The sequence below is a fragment of the Marmota flaviventris genome, chromosome 13 (assembly GCF_047511675.1).
Source record: "Marmota flaviventris isolate mMarFla1 chromosome 13, mMarFla1.hap1, whole genome shotgun sequence".
Lineage (NCBI taxonomy): Eukaryota > Metazoa > Chordata > Mammalia > Rodentia > Sciuridae > Marmota > Marmota flaviventris.
Window position 1 is genome coordinate 73,032,090 of NC_092510.1, and position 19,824 is coordinate 73,051,913.

The window sequence follows — 19,824 nt, forward strand, 5'->3', positions numbered from 1 at the left end:
CTACTTCCAGAGAGAATCCAGAGTCTAGTTTTGAGACCACAGAGAATATGTCCATGTCCTACAGTCAATTATCCCACTTTTCTCAGTTGAATACAAGAATACTAATTCATTAACAGCTCAGGCATTCCTTAGGTAGAATGTTTTCCTAAGTAATTGAAATTAGTTCACATCTCCAATTCAGTTTTTGCAAAAGGTTGGTAGTATGTTCTATTTTTCTTTCTTAATGCAAACAAAATTCTTCAGCCAAGAGAATTGCGTTCTAGTTTTTCCTCTGCTGCAATCTAATCAGGTAACCCTGGGGAAATACTTTACTCCTCTGAATCTCACTTTTCTTATTTTTAAAGTAGACTTGCCTAGATAATCTTCTACCAAATTTTTTAACAAATATTATATCTGGCCTAATTTACCTTGGATTTTTTTTCTTTTTTTTTTACTTGGAATTGAACCAAGGGGCATTTTACTACTAAGCTACATCTCCAGTCCTTTTTATTTTTTGTTTTCATACAGAGCCTCATTAAGTTGCTAAGGGTTTAACCAAGTTGCTGAGCCTAGCCTCAAACTTGCAAACCTCCTGCCACAGCCTCTCAAGTTGCTGGGATTAGAGGTGTACGTCACTGCACCCAGAAGAAAACGCTATCTTTGTTATACATTTTATAAAGGATATTTTTTCTGTATATTTCCAACTTTTTACTAAAGTTCTTTAAATATCTATATCAAACATATGTTCATTCAGCATATTTATATGTACTTAGCCATGTAGTATGCAAAGTGCTTAGCAATTAATGTTGAAAAAAATATAGCTGTGGTAACTATTTCCTCAAAGCAGTGAATTATCAACTGGAGCACAGCCAAAAGTGCTTCCACTGGGTAAGATTGGGGTGTTATAGGAATTACACACATTCCCAAACTTAAAATGGAGTCATTTCCCAATAAACCTATCATAAGCTAAAATTATCCTAAATTGAAAAGCACCTAATATACCTATCTACCAAACATCATAGTTCAGCAACAAAGGGAGGGAACTGTAGAATATCAGCTGTTTACCCTTATGATCACACAACTGACTGGGAGCTTCAGCTTGTCACCACTGCCCACTATGAAGATCGAGTACAGTATCATGTACCAACAGGTCAGGAAAAGATCAAAATTCAAAGTATGGTTTTACTGAAAGTGTATCACTTTTGTATCATAATAAAGTAAAAAAAAAAAATCATAAGTCAAGTTATTGTAAAATGGGGAAATGTGTATAAGAAAGATTCCTAATCTGACTTGAGAGTAGGAGTAGGCATACTGATATAATGGCCTGAAGAAAATGGCACTTAAATTATTAAAAGATGTTAACACTTAACTAATTTAAAAAGTGGGTGAGAACAGAAAGTAATCTATCCAGGCAGAGGAAATATCATGAGTTCAGTGATGAAAGAATATAGAATTTCACAAGAATTTAAAGTTATGTATAACAAGCAGACTACGGGAGTGCAGAGAAGCAAGACACTGCTGTGGAGATAGGAAGCAGCCAAAATATGAGGGGCCTTTTAGGCCAAAGTAAGGGCTTAAACTTAACCAAAAGGTAATGGAAAACCACGTAAGAAGTTTAACATGGAGTGTAAACTAATCTAATTTGCACTGTAGAAAAGAACCCTGGCTTATATTAAAGAGAACAAAATAGAAAAAGACATAAATGAGGAATGAGTGAGGAAACTGCTGCAGAAATCTAGATAAACTGCTGGACTGTAGCTAGCCCGAAGCAGGACAGTGGTAGCCTAGGCAGTAAGCCCTTAAAGGCAAATTACGCCAGTGTTTCAAACTTCTCTCTAGCTAAATCTTCCTGCTTCCTATTTTTACAACACATTCTTTAAAGTACTATATATCATGTCTTGGTTCTAGATTCTGGGAATACCAGTAAGACATAGCCTCTGCCATCAAAATCTGTTTGCAAAGGTACAAAGAGATAAAATAAGAGTAAACCTCATGCAAGCTAAGTATCTCCAATTTGAAAATTCAAAATCAAAATCAGAGGTGATGCTCAAACAGTTTCAGATTATGGAGTATTTCACACTTTGGATTTTCAGATAAGAGACATTCAACTGGGAAAGTCTATGCTAATATCTTAAAATTTTTTTAAAAAATCTAAAATCTGCAACACTTCTGGTCACAAACATTTTGGATTACAGATATTCAATTTCTAGTAAGAAAAAGGAAGTGGTCAGTGGTCTATAGGATACCACATAAACATAGAAGTCAGGATCCGATTCATATTAAGTAAAGGCTCCCTGCAAGGGGTGGCAGGTTGCATAAACTGAAAAATATCAACAATATTTTTTCTTCTAAACTTACCACACCTAAATTCTGATCTCTAGACTCTGCCCTCTTTCCACAGTCAGCACAGAACACTGCATTACTGTTTTTGTCATATGTTATCTCTTTTGAAGATTTGGCATAATGGAATCAGTTATATTTCTCTCTTAAAACAAATTCTTGCCAAATTAAGATATTTATATGTGGCTGAGCCTTAACTGATTTTGTAAATGAAATCCTATCTTGAAAAAAATAGAAGAAAGTTTTCCTATTCGTTACTCTCTATCACAGGAATAGTCACCTTCAGCAACAAAACAAAACAAAATATAAAAACAAGATTACTTACCAGTCTGCATAAAAATTTACTAAAGCAACATCAGCGTTGTCTGAAATTGAGAAACAAAACCAAAGTTATTTGTGTCTACACAATTCTGACAAAAAGATACGATTTTCATTATGGTCTTTCCCCTTTATAAAGGCCAACTAAAAATCCACACTAACAGTTAAGTTCTCTCTCACCCAGAAACTCATGCACAGTCATGGATGGCTTCGATATAATTTGCCCCTTTTCTCTATATCCTCTACCCTCCACTTTCATTGCATCTTAAATGAATATAAAACAAAAAGGAAATCAAATCTAGATCAATCAAGTTAGCTACTGATTAGCCTACTCTCCTAAAGCAGAATGATCTGGATTCTAATGATCCATTTGTTGATTATCTATATTCAAGAATTACTGAGAACTAGTTCTGTAAGTAAAATCCTATTTCACAAGAGACCTGTATAACTAAGCTATTTCTAAATTTCAGATGTCCCATCTAGTAGCAACAAGTGACCTATAATAATTAACAATGTTGCACAAGGGGTACATTTTTGTGGTTCCTATCCATTGAACAGTTACTCACTGTTGTAAAAATAACTTACTACCATTTGCATATCAGGATGTAAAGACATGAGAAAGATATAGCACTGTTTCCTTTGCCTAAACCTAATTAGAGAAATTTAAATTCCCCAAACAGTAACAAAATTAAAACACAAAGGTATTCCAGAATTTGGAAGACCAAAGGTGTGAGAATGAAACATGAGTTTCAATTTCCTTTCCCTTTTTACCATAAAGCGCGTTTTATCCACTTGTCTATTCAATCTAAAGCTGTGGTTCACAAACTGTAGTTCCTGAACCAGAAACACCATCATCACTTAGCAACTTACAGAAATGCAAATTTGGATGGGTCTAGCAGTTTCTAACAGAAATTGGGGTCATCAGAGCAGTACAGATGTTAATAAACCCTCCAGGTGATTCTGAAACCTGGTAAGTTTATAGAACTACTGCTCTTTAGATCCCAGAATATGGAAATAGACTTTTTTATCATTTAAAGTTCTAGGAACACAAAACAATGTATGATGCTCAATGAATGTTTTAATCCCTTTCACCACTAATTCATTAGATTTTGTGTGTTTTGGATGTTTAATTGCACATTTTCTTAAAGCCCCTAAATTGTGATCCTCTATTAACCATATCTTCACCTTCCCTTTATTATTATTAAAAATCAGAAATGGTTTCTCTCAAGTTAATTTTATCCATAATCACAATGTCAAAAACCAACGCATTAAATAAAACCTTTATTGAACTTAACCCATGACACTGTAAGAGATCAGAATAGGTAACTTATTAAAAAAAAAAAAAATCTATGCTGTGTCCTAAAGACATTAACATGTAGTGCTGCATGGTGAGAACTACAAACCTCTAAACAGTTTCAGCGAAATACTTTGTTAAGAATGGCATCTACATCAAGACAAAGAAATAAAAAAGACTAAAAGCATTACTTGTAACACAAGAAAGAAGACTTACACTTTTAAAGAAATTTTACTAAAACTAAAAGGCAAAAGTGCTTTATTTAAAAAAAAAAAAATTCAATAAGCCATGGAATTAGAATGCCAGAGCTTCAACTATTCTAAGTAACTGAGATTTTGTTGTTTTTTTATATAAACTCTTCACAGAGAAGAAAATATACTTTTAAAATATTGATGTACTTACTTAAAATTTCATCTATATTCTCTGTGTCAAGACTTGTTATTTCAGTTGTTACAGGAGTAAAAACCCAAGTTACCTGAAAATTTAAAAAATGTGAAATTAATGTCTCCAAAAAATAGGCAAATAAAGCAGTTTTTAGAATTAATGAATATGCCCCACATTTCCCCCTCTAAGCCTGAAGGAGTCAGAGTAGTCATCGTCCATTTCCTTATACAGCAAAATAAGAATTCCCTTAATCAGAGGGGGTAATGAGACCAGGGCAAAAGACAGGTAGCTGATTATCAAAGAAAAGGAAATGGATATATAACACTCCCCATCACCCAGTTGCTAACTGCCTGGGGAGAAAGGAGAAGGATTACCCCCTGCAGCTCTCTGCCTGCCTTTTGGTCACCAGGTAGGCAAGATAAGAGGACTAAGGGGCATGAGAAGAAAGGAAAACTAAAATCTTAAGGGGCAAGATACCCCCACTCCCTCAGACACCAGCTCTGGGCTCCCTCCTGTCTGTCTCTCTCTCTCTGTTCTGTTTCTTAAATAATATTTACTTTTTGCTCTTGCAAAATAAAAAAAGAGAGAGAGAGATTGTAAACATATGGGGAAAATGAGTGGAGTAGAAAAAGGAGATAAAAGAACAGGGAGGAAGGACAGGAAAAGGGAGGAAATGCAGAGTAAACAACAAAATTACACTAAGTGCATGTATAAATACACCACAATGCATTCCTCGTTTGTGTATATCTATAAAGCACCAATAAAAAAATAAAAATTAATGAGTAAAATTGGATCCACGTGTTCCTTAGAAAATCATCAAATGATTTTAATCTTTATTAACTATTCTAACCCAACACTATATCAATGAAATATGAGAAATATTAATTTCTCCAGCCTAGAAACTGGTAAAATGAGAATTCCTGTACTTCTAAACACAGAAAAGAAATTGTTTCTAGACAATTGGGAAAACTGACATTTACTCACCCATTTAAATAAATACTTTCAACACCTTTATCTCTACAGCACACAAGAAAAAATTTGCCAGAGATTATCAGTTTTGAAAGTATTAATATAAAAGCAAAGCTGTTTGCTAACTCGATTCCATCATGTTTCTGAGAGCAAATTAATGAAGAACTGAGAAAAGACTTGCCATAATTATAAAGCAAAAGTTCTTCCTGCATTAGTTTCACTTAGTGATAATAAAAATGTATTAAGTAAGAGGCTATTAAATAGAGGAAAAGAATATTTTTGTTTTTACTTTGGTATCTGAAATCCAAAGTTCAAGAAAATCTTCACCTGCCATCTGTAAAACAAAGATAAATTTTAAGCTAAACCAGCAGATTTTTGCTTTTTAAAAAGTAATATTTATTCTTTTGTTTCATCTGTAGAAAACTGTATTTGCTACCCAGAAAGTTTTTTGTTCAAAACGGAATTTGGTATGGAAATTCATTCACTGAATCATTGCTTTTTACTGAGTGACAATCAATGACAGGATCTGATCAGAGTACTGAAAAGTATGGCCACCTATTTCACGGACACTTATAGTTCTCAATAGCAATGACTCAAAATTTTATAATTCACCAACAATTTAATCTAAATGATATATAGAGACACCTTTATACTAGCATATAAATAATCCCAGCTAATTTATATTTCTATAGACTCAATTCTTTTTTTTTTTTTTTTAGGGGAAAACCTAAGGATAAAATGAAGGCTTATATTCAAGTTACCATAATGGTGTAGCCAATAATGGATGACCATGTTTGCCAGCACCGATAAATTATACTCTTCTAAAAGCTGAAGTGAGCCAGGCATGGTGACACATGCCTATAATCCCAGCAGCTTGGGAGGCTGAGACCCTAAGCAACTTAGTGAGACCATGTCTCTAAATAAAATATAAAAAAGGTCTGGGGATGTGGCCCAGGGGTTAAGTGCCTGGGTTCAACTCCCAGTACAAAAATAAAACAAAACTAACAAAAAACACCTAAGTGACTGTAATTGCCAAATAACTTGACTTTATACATAATTTTGTTATTTTTAATGCCTGAAAAAATAACTAGAAAGATGAGAAGTCCCTTACTAGTCATTATTATTGATGTGGTTCAGGACATGTTATATCACAATATCATACATGGGCATACAACAAACAGCAGAAGCGGAAAAGATCTCTCCTACCTTCTCCCCTGAATCAGGCCATAAAACAATTCTCTGACTTTCTAAAGTAGGTTATAAGACCCTCATGGAATAAATAACCTCCATAGAAGAAAAGAATATCCCCATCTCAGAAGATGCAAAGACACCAAGGACAATCTGACATTACCCATTAGATCATACATCCTTTTGTCCACACTTCTTTCTGCATGACTTTTTTCCATACTTCTTTCTACATAAATATCCATTCTTCATCAAAGGATAAGAATACAGTTTCCCTTGTTTCTTTAGGTCATCATTTCTGAATGATCTCACATCACACAAAACTGTATTAAGCCAGGTGCAGTGGCACACACCTATAACCCCACTACTAGGGAGGATAGGTGGGAGGATTGCAAGTTCAAGACAAGTCTGGGTAATTTAGCAAGATCCTATCTCAATTAAAAAAAAAAATTTTAAAGGCTGAGATGTATTTCAGTGGTAGAGGGCCACTGAGTACTGAGTTCAATTCCCAGTACTGGGGAAACAAAAAAAAGAAGGGGGGGCAGGGAACCTTACATCATTATTTTTTAAATAAATTTGCATACTTTTCTCTTGATAATCTGTCTTTTGATACAGGGATCTCAGGCATGAACCTAGAGATGGCTGAGGAAAGAAGTATTTTCTCCTCTATAATCACTCAACATCTTACTGATACTTCCCTTATAAATTTATGACCAACTCTCAATAACTGTGGAACCCAATTATATTGATACAGCAAGATTTTATAGTTATATGTTGGAGAAAAACTTAAGAAAACAGAAAAATATTATCACACAGCAATAAAGCTGGTCATTATCAAAGTCAAGTCATTAAATACCAGTATTTAAGAGTCTACTAGGTACTGAGGGCACTAAGGCATGGTATACTGTGCCTCCAGGAGCTATCAATCTAGTAACAGTGACACAGAGAGAAGCAAATGTAATAAATGCTAGATTACAGATATGGTGATGATTTTAATTTGTATAATCCAAGCGATCCTGAATCTGAAGAGTTTGTTATCACCTATTCAAATATAGGTTTGCAGAGAATTTACATTAACATACTAAAGTTAATTGCCTTTGACTTTGAAATATTTACATGGCAAGAATATTTTTACATGATAGGTAATGGCATAAATGAGGCAATGATCAACTTGGCTGCATTAAATAGACAACTATTACTTAATAGCACTGCACTAATAAATATGCCACTGATAAGACTGGCATTACGTTAACATCTGTGTTTGTAGAAGAGTCCAAAGCAAGGAAACTGTCTCTGACCCAAAAATCTCTCTTTCCCAAGGGAGGAAAGGAACCTTCTCTTATTATAATTAACATTTCTATTAATATGCAGTATGAAAGGAAAGACAGGTTGTTTATTTGAATTCTTAGCAAGCTCCACTAGTCTGACAAATTGTTTCTTTTCATGTCAGCCCTGGGCAGAAATAAGATTCTCCTAGGGAAACATCTTTATGTGTCAAACACTACAGGGCTTAAGTAAAATAAAGACAGTTAGCTGCAGGTCAGGAAGGGAGGATGGGAATCATTAATTTTTTTTTTTTAAACTTAGATTGGAAGGAAACTTTTAATTTTTTTAAATAAACAAAAAGTTACAAGAAAATTCTTAATAATATTTCATCACTAGAGGTTATATTTTCCATGACTATTAAGATCTTCTATGAAGAATATAGGACAGACAACATATAAATATACAGATAGAAACATAGAAAGTATTTTACAACTTCGTCATTCTCTTCAGTTAATTAGCTTATTTTCTTGTTATAGAAAGCAGGGAGCAAGACAACTCCAATCATCCTCCACAATTCATTACATACTATCTCGAACATGCATTTACTGTACCAACTGTTAAACATCTCAGTCTGGGATATCTAGTGATCTTACATGTAGAAAGGCATACCAGTGAAATGGGTAATATTATACAAAAACTCATTTAAGAAACAGTGACAGACTAGCTTTAAATTGTAATTAATTTGTCAGCAAGTAAAAAATGTTTTCTTCCATTACACAGAAGGTTTTTAAAAACTGAGGTACCTATGAGAACTACAAAGCTTTCCTTAAACTTCCCGTAAAGGCCACCTAATTGGATGGTAATACCAGCCTAGTCCCATTTCCACAGTACTTTGAAGCCACCCATCAGACAGCTGCTTCTCCCAAAAAAAGCCCCACTTTTTTGCCTCCCTCTATTTGCATACATGGTCTGCTCTACCCAGAATATCTTCTTCTCCACTACTTCATGATTAGTCCTTCAAGGACTGAGTCGTTCTTCCATGAAGCTCTGGCTTTCCTGGTAGAAAATGGCTTTTCTTTCTCATTAGTCCAACCTGCTCCATGGGACGGGAAGAGAAAAGGGGAAAAAGCAAGCAAGGGAATGTGAGTTACTGATAAATTAAAATTTTCTCTAGATTAAGCTCAAATTGAAAAAAGATACCAATAATAAAGTTTATTACATGATAAAGCAAAGTATTTTAGAAATAAATTTCAGCAAGACTTTTTATTAAGCATTCTCTCAATTGCTACAATATTAACAATATACCCATGCTATAATACTATTACATATAAATATTCAGGTATTCATTGCTAAGCCCCAGTGCTGTTCCTCTATTAAAAATATCAACAATTGGGCTGGGGATGTGGCTCAAGCGGTAGCGCGCTCACCTGGCATGCGTGGGGCGCTGGGTTCGATCCTTAGCACCACATAAAAATAAAATAAAGATGTTGTATCCACCGAAAACTAAAAAATAAATATGATAAAATTCTCTCTCTCTCTCAAAAAGAAATTAACAATTAAACAAGGCAATAATCCAACAGAATTTTCTTCAGAATCATGAATTAACACCAATAATAATACACATGGAAATGAATTATTACAGTTTCTCTGTACGTAATTTAAAAAAACAAATGCAACTTCCTAGTACATTAAGACCAGTGGTTGCCATCCAAAAATATACTTTTAATGGGAACGATCATGATACTCTCTAAATTGGATGTCTCACTTCAATTTACTCTGCCCAGAGGCTAATCTTTCTGAATGCTGCTTCATGTACTTCAATTCCTCTGCCAAAAACCTCCAATGGTTTTCTGTCTATAGAATAAGACAAAAAGTTTTAACTCCTTCACTTAGCAGTTAGGGCCATTCACAAACTAACTTGTACCTGCTTTCCTGAATCACATCCTGCTTTCAATTTATACGTCATATTCTAACTAAAATGAACTACTTTTAGAATAACCATACATTCTAGTTAGTCATATATATCCTAGCTTACTTGAGAGACCCCTCCCAGATCATGTCCACTGCCCTGGAATTTTATTAATAGTACCATCTATTTCAATCTTCAGGGGGTCCCAGTTCAGGCATAAATTATATGGTCACCCTGTGTTTGATAGACCCTTGGCAACTAAGAGGAACTGTACCAAGATCTTCACAAATCCTAAATCATTTAAGCTAAAATGTCTTTTCACATAACATCTGACAAAATGAAAATGAAAGTGAACAGAGAAGAATAAAAATGGACTAAGATATGAATGCTAAGCCAACCACTAGCCTCACTCATTGACTTGAAACACTAGGCTCTCAGCAAGGAAATAAAATCAGTAACTCATAAAAATTGCTACATGATCCTTTCAAAGGTCACACAAACAGTACAAATCCTAGAAGTTATAAATTCAGAATGCAAGGGGTCTACAGCACCTGCAATTCTTAAAAAATGTCTCATTATTCTTATGCCTCTATGTCTTACTCATGCAATTTTCTCTTTCAGAACAGCTAAGAAAGCCTATCTAATTTTTAGGACCCAATTCAAAAGCTATGTTTTCTTGAAGCCCTTCCTTGTGGTTCCAGAAAACAGCAATCCATTTCTCTCCTCTGTGAACTTGTAGAGCACTTTCTGTAGGGCATTAATTTCTTATTCTTTATTAAGGAAAGAAGCATAGTAATTTTGTCCTCAAACTGGATATTTGTATTGAGAACTTACTTCCTCCAACAGATTATTAATACTTTCAAAAGTAGAGACTGCACCTTATTCAAATTTTATCCCATAGATCACCTACTAACATACCCTACTGTACACAAAAGGATTCAAATATGTATTAAATGAATACATGGATATAGATTATGTTAATACACTAACAATTCAGATATGAGAATTCTCATCTCGATGCTGGAGATGAGAAGTGGGAGGTAAAGGTCCAGAAATCATATAGCCAAGAAATGTTTTGAAGATGTTTAAGAAAATAAGATTATCAAATTAGAATGAAGTTATACTGCAATTTGATTTTAATTAGTTGATGGTAAAAAGAAAAATACTCGGTGAGAATTCATAGACTTACAAGGAATCTCTGAAGTGATCTTACCACCTGTCACAAAAGCCCCTCCTCTATATCATTATCTAAGAGCTGTCATGAGCTCTTAGTGATACCTTCTCTGGCTCCCCACACTGTTCTTTGACATGATTTACAGGCACTTCAGCACTTACTATCCACATATAAAAACAGCTTTAAGATCTATTATGCACAGTGTGGTGACTACAGTTGATAATAATATATCTTATTCTTGAAAGTTGCTAAGAAATTTGATCTCAAATATTCTCATCACAAAAAATGATAAGTATGTAAGGTGACAGGTATGGTAATCAGCTTGATTTAATCATCTTGCAATGTATACATATATCAAAATACCATATTGTACACTATAAATACATGTAATTTTTATTTGTCAATTATACTTTAATAAGGCTGGGAAGAAATAAAAAGAACCATTAGTAAATTCTCTCTCTCTCGCTCTCTCTCAGAGAGCGAGAGCGAGAGAGAGAGAGAGAGAGAGCGCACTATGTCACATTAGTGGATAAAAATCCAGCCCATTTGGAACTTTTAGGACTTGAGGCTAATAATCCCAAGAAGAGGTTATCAAATATTATTTGTTAGCAAGAAGTATTTGCTAGACTTTATTGGAATGTCTTAGTAAATAAGTTAGAAAATAAGAAGTATTTCTTTACAGTAAATTTGTTTAAAATTCAATATCTTAAAACCTTATTATTCCAAGTGTGGCCCCTGAACCAGCAGCACTGGCATCACCTGGAAGCTTGTAAGAAATGAAGAACATCAGGTTTCAGCTCAGATTAATAAATCAGAGCCTTCATTTTAATAAGATCCCCAGATTGATTCCTATGCACATTAAAGTTTAGGAAGCATTGCTTAAGCCTTTTATTCTAGCAGCAAGCATATAAGTTCATGCAAAACTATGCATGATGGTTGTGGTCCTCTTATATGCACACAAGAACAGGCAGGACTCAAGTGACAATTCTCCAATGACATGTACATTGCTGTGATTTTAGAAAAATGTAGCATCTGTAATCTTATTAGAAACTCACAGATGTTACTTTTTAAAAGTATACTGTTTGATGCTTAAAAAACATCTTAAGTAGATATTTTGCATATTAATTGACATTAAATAGAAGTGTCAATAAAGGATGTTTCTTCTGGGTAGCATTACTATTCTCAGTTGGCATTACTTCCACCAGGCTTTTTGCAGTAATAGCTTAGTGTACTTTTACTAAATCTTTCATTTACTTGTCTTTCTGTTCAGAGATTTTTTCAAAGCTCTTTACAAACTTTCTTCCCTATAACAAAAAATAAGTGATAAACCAGACAACTGCTCTCTCACATTTTTAATCCAGACTGACAAGTAAGCCTACCACCCTAAGTCCCAATGCCATGGGACCCAGGCTGCTTCTCCTCCCTGGAGGCCACTTCTCTGAGTGCAGTGTCAGTCCACTCTTATTCTCAGTTTTGCATTAAGCTGGCAGTCAACAGAAGCATAAAGGTTTGCAGTTGGCTGCAAGGAGCTAGAGAGGTTGAAAGATCCCTGGAGAAAAGATGCTGAAGCTGACAGGGACTAAGGGCCTTGAAGCTGGGTATCAATCAAGGCACATCTCACAGTGTTAGTATTCCCAGAAGCATTATAATGAACTAGAAGTTCAAAGAGAAAGAAAAAATAGGACTAAGTGTAGAGTAACGCTAGGAAGCTACTTTAACCCTTAAATTGCTTAGTGTTACAACCATCCTATAGTATCAGTGCAACCCACTTTGACGGAATCTGCATTTATAAAGGAACATAATATAAGAACAATAATAAGAATTCTCCACTAACTCAAAATATGTGCAGACATGTTTGAGAAAACAAATCTGTAACAAAAAATGCAAAATTAAATAATCTAATCCCAGTCAGCAAAAGCAACCACAGACAAAAAATAAGGAAACAAAAATTGTTGAAATTCATATTTTTTGAAGTCATTTGATCATGCATGGATTTCCATTAAAAAATGATGTCTGTTTTGGCATTTGCAGTAAATGGATGGAAGTGGAGACTATCGAGCTAAGTGAAATTAGATAGTCCCAAAATGTCAAAGGTCGAATGTTTTCTCTGATATACAAAATCTAATCCAAAATGGGGGCGGGGGAGGTGTGTGTGCAACAACTACAAAGAGAAAGGGAAAGGGAAAAAAAGGGAGAGGGAATTTCATCAAAATAGAGGAAAGATCAGTAGTCTAGAAGAATGGGATGGAGGACGAGGAGGAAGGGACAGGAAAAGGGAAGAACAATAGAATGTATCTGACTGAACTTTCATGTTCATGCATGGATATGGCAAGGTGGGGCCACACATTGAGTATAATCCACAGGACATCAATTAAAAAAAAAAGTAAACTGTAAATGGATTGAAGAGGGACTGTGGAGGGGGGAGGGAGGGTGGGGGAAAAGTGCTAGGGACGAATTGGAGGAAATTGTGTTCCATACTTTTGTGAAAATGTCAGCGTGTATCCTCGTGTTGTATGTGACTAAAATGAATAAATTTAAAAAAAAGTTAAAAAATAAAACTGATGTCTGTACACAAATATGTAAGAATAAATACCACTAATTATTACATATAATGCATCAATTAAAAAAGCAAAACAAAAAAAAATTGATGTTGTATGTATTTTATTCTTCGCTATATCTAAAAATGGTACAAACTAATTTATCTGAAAGAGACAAGGTATTTGTCTAACCTTCAGAGAGGATGTTCCTGATATAAAAAGATTTTTGGAGCTGGTGTGAGTTTCTCCATGTGTGGAAAGGATTCTTTTCTTAAAATCACCATACTGTGCTCTTCTAGATCCCAGACTTCTAGCAATGTCAGCACTAATGAAGCATCAGAATGAGGAGAAAAGTCAAGATGATCCTTAGCACCACATAGCACCCTTTTCTGCACACACACTGGAGCCCAGGGGTGAGAAGTGGTAGTAACGAGGAGACAATGTCCTATTTATAATTATCTCCCAATATTAACCAGCAGTGGTCCTTGTACCTAACTTTCCAGAACAAATAACTGCAAATGAGAGAAAATTACAACTGCTGCACTTTGAGATGCACTGTACTTCCTGCCCAGGATGCCTGATGAAACAAAGTTGCCTTAAACAGAACTGTTATGGTTTAGATCTTAACCCATTAAATCCCAAGTTTCAATTCTGTGAATATTTCAATTTAATTGACACAGATGTATTAAAATAGGTGGGAAAGCATAATCTAGAATTGATTACATAATTTTTATCAATAATACTAATGACATGATTGATATTATTAATAATATTATCACTAATCATTCACTATTATTTTTCTCAAAAAGCAGAAACTTAAAAACATAAATATTTATTTCAAAGTTACCACAAATGGCATACTTATTGTTCAGTTTAAGTGTCTACAGGCATTCATTCCTTCAATGGGACAGAATTAGTTAAAATTCCCACAAAAGCCATGTGCTTATGCTTGGTTGCCAGCCTGTGGCATTAGGTGGTAGAACCTTCAGAAGGTAAGGCCTACTGAAAGGAATTTAGACCACTGAGGGACCCCAGCCCCTTCTTCTCTTTCCTTCATGGTTAACATGAGGTGAGCAGCCTCCTCTACCACACACTCCCTGCCATGATAAAATGCGTCACCACAGGCCCAAAGGCAACAGGCCAAGTGACCATGGACTGAAACTTCTGAAATCATGAGTCAATATAAATCTTTCCCCTTTTCTCAGGTATTTTGTCACAGTAGCAGAAAGTAGACTAACACGAATAGTCTATATACACGTTGGTTCATGTATTTTTTTGTTCCATCACTCATTCTACAAATATTTCACTGAGTCTTCTATTACATGCTAGATACTGTGGGAGTAGTACAAATATATGGAGTTTACATTACTTGAGATCATCAGACTTCATTTACATATTAAAACAGATTTTCACACTTAAATATTTTAAGAGTCAAGCATACTTCCTACAAAATCATTATCTATTCTAAAAAGAAAATAACTGCTGGGCACTGGACAATGAGAATCACTTTGTATGTCAGCACTCCCTTTTTGCCAGGTATTCAATTAGGCTTGAGTTAATTTTAACATGTAGCAACTGTATGGACATTGTTACTGAACAATCTTTTATGTATATATATTTATGTTTTAGTTGTAGTTGGACACAATACCTTTATTTTATTTATTTATTTTGATGTGGTGCTGAGGATTGAACCCGGTGCCTCCCTAGGTGAGCATTCTACCACTGAGCTACAACCCCAGCCCCCTGAACAATCTTAATATCAATTAAAGTGGGAAAACCAGATATGCTTCTGGGTGGGATGCAATAAGAAATACAGTACCATTTGCTAAGTGTTATTAACAACAAGAAATTAAACTTAATATCAATCTAACCAAGCCCAACAACTGGTATAGAGGAAACACTGGATGTAGAGAAACACGTAAAATGACACTGTAAGGATCAAAGCAGGCATTCTCAGAACACAGGAAATTTTATAGGAAAAATGGCAGCCTATCTTCATGTGGGCTCCCCCCAGGGGTAGACCTTGAGACGAGGAGACAATATTTGGGAGATGAAGGAGAAATGGGAAGTATGACAGGAACACAGCCAACATACTACACTGCGTTGTTTTGATATACTAAGCGTTTTGGTATCCTAAACATTGGCCACTGTTTTCACTTCGCAATTTTTAAAAAGTTTCACAGTTTATGCTGACTACACCCTGATATCTCCTAAATTATATAACAAATTATTTAATCCTCCTATTTACCAGCTTTTGCTATTGGTATATACATTCTACACTGCAAAATGTGAAGGAAATAGCTCACATTAAAGAATGCCTTAATTTCACTACTAAACACATGGCCCTGATTATTTTTTGGTGAGTAAACAACCTTCAATGAAAACTGTTTTCCATGAAACAACAGTCTTCTTCTTTTCTGTATTCAATTAGTTCTAGAATAACTTTCTTATAAAAGAAAAATCATTACTTTAAAAGCATCTCTGGCTTTCAGAATGCAGTTGAACTTTACTTTGTGCTTCAATATGAAAAAATTTCAATAAGTCAGTTAAATTTATGGTTATTGGTATGGTAGATGTGTTTGGTCTTATTTTTGTCAAATTATTTTTTCAGTTAATATGGTTTTTAATAATTTTTTACTGGGTTGGGGTTGTGGCTCAGTGGTACAGTGCTTGCCTCTCATGTATGAGGCACTGGGTTCAATTCTCAGCACCACATATAAATAAATGAATAAAATAAAGGTCGATCAACAAGCAAAAAAATATAAAATTTAAAAAAAAATTTTTACCTAGTCAAACTAGATTTTTTTTTGTCTTAAAAGGTAGTTTTTTTAATATACAGAAAGTTTTGTTTTTCTTGTAGTAGCAGTCATTATATTAAATATTTTATTAATCTGCACATGCTCTGCTATTATATTCATCTTTATTAAAATGCTGGACTATTCAGGCATGGGGATGCACATCTGTATTCCCAGAGACTCAGGAAGCTGAGGCAGGAGGATAGCAAGTTCAATACTAGTGTCAGCAACTTAGTGAAACCCTGTCTCAAAAGAGGGGTGGGGTGCTGGAGGTATGGCTCAGTGGTTAAATGGCTGTGTTAATCCCTGGTATAAAAAAATATTTAATTAAAAATTAAAAAAAAAAAAAAACCCTGGACTATGTTAGCTCCCTATAACCAAATTTCTAAGGCAGCTCACTGGAGGACAAGTCCACAGCTCTTTACATTTTGGCCCTAACCTACCAGAACTTTATCTTCCAATGATATACAACTTGAACTTCCAGAGCCAGTCTTAATCACTTAACTTCATTCATAGAAACAACTCTATTCATCTAACCTAGTCAGTGTTCTCTGCCCTTTTTCTGCACTAATTCTTCTAGAATGCTTTCTAGAAAGAAACTTTACAGTACTTGTGGCATGTCTTTTTTTTTTTTTTTTTTTTTGCTTCATCATGAAACTCTCTATAGGTAGACTATAAGCTCTTAAAGGGCAAGATGTGTCATCAATTTCCTGTAGGCCCTACTTGGCTCAGTGCTTCCATCCCCAAGGGTTCTCATCTGAGGATGTCATGAGCCTGTACAAGAATTGGTGGATAGGTTCTTGGTGAGCTCTACTGGTAGAACTGTGATCAACATGTAGAAGAGAAAGGTGAATGTGTTCAGCTCTGTGAGGCAAAACTTTCTAGTGGCATGACTTTACAACAGATTGGATTTTCCTGTAAGACCTCTATTGTAGCAAGTTTTCAACCTGAAGACAAATGGCCATTCTGCCGTTTGTCAAGAACATAGTTGTCAAGGACTGCCATGCATAAAGTAGAAGGGGAGAATATTCTACAGCTAGATAAACTATTACCCCCTTCAAGTTTGTAATTGTGAATAACTACTATTCTGACCTAAAGAAAGCAGAGACTATAAGAGGATAATGGGGGCTAAAGAACTGAATAGGAAAGTGAGATGAGTTAAGCAGTAAACAGATAATTTATTGCTGAGTAATCTCTAAAGTTTCTGATTCTATTTTAATGTTCTCTTTACATTTCAGGATACAGAAAAAAAATTATAAATTACATATTTTTGTAGGCTTCACATTTGATACTTATTTGACTAAGTGATCCATTTAGAAGACTATAGACTTCTTATATGAAAACTGTTGTTTGAATTACTAAAAGCAAAATGTTCACTGAAATTGCTGCAATAATTTCACTTACTGATAAATAGGAAAATTATGCTCATCCCTACAACATGTGAGAATTACTTCTACACCTTACAATGAGGAAGGTCTTTCTAATATTTATAATCCAAAAATAAAAGGTTAAACATACATGTATGAGCACACTCTATAAAAATGCTGTAAAAAAAATAGAATAAACAAAAAAGAGAAAAGAAATTGAAAAAACATATGAAGGGGAATAATTTTCCTGAACTGTAAAGTTCTTAGAAATATGTAAGAAAAAATATCTTAACAGAAAAATTATAGCCTCCAGGAAGAGAAAGAGGGTCCTCTACTTACAAACTTTCAATTTACAAACTTAAAAGTTTTCACAGATGCAAAGCAAACACAGTCACATAGGCTCTGCCTATCCTCAACAGATGAAACTATTCATCCTTGATAAAAGGTGTCATTCCAGACTTACAGCAAAAGTACTAACAAATATAATTTCAGCATCTATATTTATATTTAAAGAGAAATGCTTCCCATTATTTTTTAATGATTTCCATTTAAAAAAAAAAAAGTTATGCCAGGCATGGTGGCACACACCTGTAATACCAGCAGCTCAGGAGGCTGAGGCAGGAGGATTGCGAGTTCAAAGCCAGCCTCAGCAACTTAGAGAGGCCCTAAGCAACTCAGTGAGACCTGTCTCTAAATAAAATATTTAAAAAGGACTGGGGATGTGGCTCAGCAGTTAAGTGCCCCTGGGTTCAACCCCCAATACCAAAAAAAGAAAAAAATTATATTTACACACACATTTGGTTTCTTTTATTGGTACTGGTTTTAATTACCTAATATAATTTATTGATATAAACTATCCCAGTCCCTGACAATGAGTCAATAAACTTTGAAAACAAGAACTCTGCTTTCTCTTAAAAGAAAATGTACCCTAAAGACACCCTTATGCCTTTCTTAAACCTTAAAAAGCCTTTAAACAACACAAATAAAAGTGCATTTAAGGCCACTCAGAAAACATCTTTTATACTATCTTCACAATATTCAGGAATCTTTATTAACTAACTACTTATATGGAAATATAAAAAAGCTCTCTGCTAGTTTCCTCAAATACCACAATCCACTTGCATTAGAAGTGGATGACCCAGGAAAGCTAGATACTACTGCACAAATGAGTATTCCCCAAATAAAGTAAGCTAGAAAGACATCAAACACAGGAGCCTTATGTGCAATGTAAATCTGATTATTTTGCTGCATGACACGACACAACACTGGATACTTCTCAGAATTAAAAGCTATTTCTTGAATATTCATGTTGTTATGGTTTTTTGTTTGTTTTTCAAGGTAGATAGTGATAAGTCAATGACCCATATTTTATTTTATTATTATTATTTTTTATAATACTTTTATTTCACTTATTTATTTTTATGTGGTACTGAGGATTGAACCCAGGGCCTCACACGTACGAGGCAAGCACTCTACCGCTGAGCCATAACCCCAGCCCCATATTGTTATGTTTTAAATCACTCTTTTGTTGAAGATAATAACCATTGTGTACCAAGGAGTTCTTCTTAACTGTGGACTGGAAAATACAATTTTCCCTCTCTTCCAACCAATTCCTGATCTTTCCAATAATGAAAGGTTTAAGTATTATGAGATTAGAAAATTTACTTTAGAAAAGTAAAACCATACAATTAACTTTTCTTAATCTAAACTGAAATGCCCATCATAAATTATTTCATCTGCCAATGGATTCTCACTAAATACTTTCATCACAGTATCCAAATTTCAAAAGATCTGTTATAACAGATTTGGCTTATGGCCAAAACTTACTAAAAGTAGTAAATATTACACATGCTTTCTGTGTAAATAAATTTACAATCTATTGGAAGCAATGTTTAAGGGCTAAATACTGTGCATGTAAGTCAGACTTATCAGAGCAAATAAAGCTATATACCAGAAATTTGGAATCTTCCACACTTACACATATAGGAATTTATTTTTTCATATTTTCAGTGACCTAAAGTCTGTAGTAATAATCTACTCTTCCCTTACTGGAGAAAGATTATATATTTCTAAGAATCATCATCATTTTCCATATCTAGTCAATTACAAGTCAGAGATATAGTTTTTGAATGCTCAAAGTAATAGAAATGATGCTTTTCTAGAAATATGAAACTAATGATACCTTTCAAATAGCAAGAGCAAAAGCTTACTTCCCCACTTTCACCATACCACTTATAGAAATTTATTTGCTTTTGTATTAAAAGCAGAAAAGCATATCAAGTTGGATCTTTATTTCTATCAATCATA

The 19,824-nt window shown here is 34.4% G+C and overlaps 1 protein-coding gene across 3 annotated transcripts in view; it reads right to left on the minus strand.

The window, feature by feature from the left end:
• Erp44 (endoplasmic reticulum protein 44) overlaps positions 1-19,824 on the minus strand; it is an 80,865-nt gene that overhangs the window by 49,007 nt on the left and 12,034 nt on the right. The window contains exons 1-3 of one of the 3 annotated variants that reach the window (XM_071600781.1): positions 8,700-8,828; positions 4,334-4,406; positions 2,645-2,684 (exon numbers count right to left, since the gene is read on the minus strand). Coding sequence is in view for 2 of the 3 variants with exons in the window: in XM_027930972.2 (XP_027786773.2) it covers positions 2,645-2,684; positions 2,818-2,896 (119 nt within the window). In the remaining variant the exon portion in view is untranslated. Of the gene's footprint in view, positions 1-2,644; positions 2,685-2,817; positions 2,912-4,333; positions 4,407-8,699; positions 8,829-19,824 lie in introns of those variants that run through there. The other 2 variants (XM_027930971.2, XM_027930972.2) reach the window with 2 other exon arrangements.